At 29.4% G+C, this 1,748-nt stretch overlaps 1 protein-coding gene across 1 annotated transcript in view; it reads right to left on the bottom strand.

Moving 5' to 3' along the window:
* lrp2b (low density lipoprotein receptor-related protein 2b) overlaps positions 1–1,428 on the bottom strand; it is a 41,026-nt gene extending 39,598 nt beyond the window's left edge. The window contains exon 1 of the mRNA XM_024284371.2: positions 1,208–1,428. Coding sequence (XP_024140139.1) covers positions 1,208–1,265 — 58 coding nt within the window. The 5' untranslated portion in view covers positions 1,266–1,428. The remainder of the gene's footprint in view (positions 1–1,207) is intronic.
* Positions 1,429–1,748: the final 320 nt, after the last annotated feature.

Genomic DNA, 1,748 nt, shown 5'->3' with positions numbered 1-1,748 from the left:
AGTTTAAATACAAATTGATGGGAATGGAGTCCTCAGCTTTCACTTTATAATCAGAATCATTTAGCAGAAAATGTATTGATGCTTCAAATAAATATTTTCAAATGACCAATTATTGTTTGTTAAATTTGAAAAACATCCCTTAACCCCCATTTATAAATTCTGTACAACCAAACGTGACCACATTTTTAATGGCAACATATCAACAAAATAAAAACCCATTTTACAGTTTCTGTAACAAATGAGTGACTTTTTATGAGCTTTATAAACACTCATCATTTCACCTTAAAGCATGTGATCTGGCCTTTAAACCAAAGTTAATTCTTCACTGAGGATGAAAAGTCAAACTAAGGACCTTTGGGAGGTTATAAAACTGTCATTTTAACACAATTATGTTTTTATTAGGAAAAAACAGAAAAAAAGGTCGTGCAGTATTGTTAGTTTTTTATTTGTTGTGATCAACCCTCTCCACAAATGTGCTGTCAAACTTTTTTTTGTCTTAAAAAAAATGAACTAAAAAGTTATACCAGGAGAAACCATGAGCAATCACCTTCTGGGCTTTTAAAGTGAATTTGATCATTATTATTATTATCATATTTTGTTTGTTTGTCTGTTTGGTTCATTTTGGGTAGCAGCAGGAAACAGCAGCTAAAAATATAATATAAAAAATGTAAATAAAATAAAATAATTAACAAAATACATTTAATGAAAACAATAACAACAACAAAAACCCATCAAAAACAGTCTCTAAATTTTGCAGAAATTATTGGGTTTTTTTTTAGAAAATAATTGAATTACATAAAACGTTATTAATTAAAAAAATACATTTTTAAATTACCTTTAGGGCTATAATATAAAACTAAATACAAGTGAGGACAAATAAAGAGCCCTTCAAAATAAAAATGTAAAATGCAAACAAAAGCTGAAATTTTAAATTATTGGCTATAATATGAATAAACAAAGAATACTTTATTGTTTTTTTTATTATCTATATCAACTTTTAAATATATGATTTGAAAATGTTCAAATGTTTTTTGTGCATTATCACAATTTCATTTTCTGTGTTCAAAGTATATCTGTTCATACTTTATGTAATTTATTTTGGTAGAAAAAAATAGAAATAGCAGCATAATAATATAAAAAATCTAGTTAAATTCATATTTGTTAGGCCTTTAAGTGTAATTCTAATAATAAAACAACAGGAACTTACCTTGAACAAGTTGGTTTCCTTGGCAAATAAGCAGAAAAAGGAGAAGATGAAGACCCATTTTTAACACTTCACTTTCCTCCTGGGACCTCTCTGTTTCACATCAGCGCGACTGCATGAACTCAGATCCAGTCTGCACTCATGACTCTCTGAACCCGAATGATTTGGAGGGAGATGTCTTTGGGACTGATGAGTGGAACCCTGACCAACCAGGGGCTCAGCAATGTAACAAAAGTTACAGAACACTGAATTTTTATGGGCGACTCTTTTACATAAACTTAATCTAACATTAACTTTTGACTTTAGGACGGCTGTCCGCATCAGCAAAAAAAGGTGACTACTCTTTTTTGTGTAAAAGTTAGCCGGAAGAACCTGAAGTGAAGATTGTAGACTCAAAAGGTTCTTCAGTGCAGGATACATTAGTGCACACTAAAGAAAGTAAATGTTTAACACAGAGGATTTCAAGGAAATAAAATAATAGTCACGTTTAAATATAAAAAAGTGTTGATTTAATTTTTTTTCTGAAATATTTTTGTATTTTCCT

The sequence above is a fragment of the Oryzias melastigma genome, linkage group LG19 (assembly GCF_002922805.2).
Source record: "Oryzias melastigma strain HK-1 linkage group LG19, ASM292280v2, whole genome shotgun sequence".
NCBI classification, from domain to species: Eukaryota; Metazoa; Chordata; class Actinopteri; order Beloniformes; family Adrianichthyidae; genus Oryzias; species Oryzias melastigma.
The sequence above is the reverse complement of the archived record's forward strand: the minus strand, read 5'-3'. Positions and strand labels throughout refer to the sequence as shown.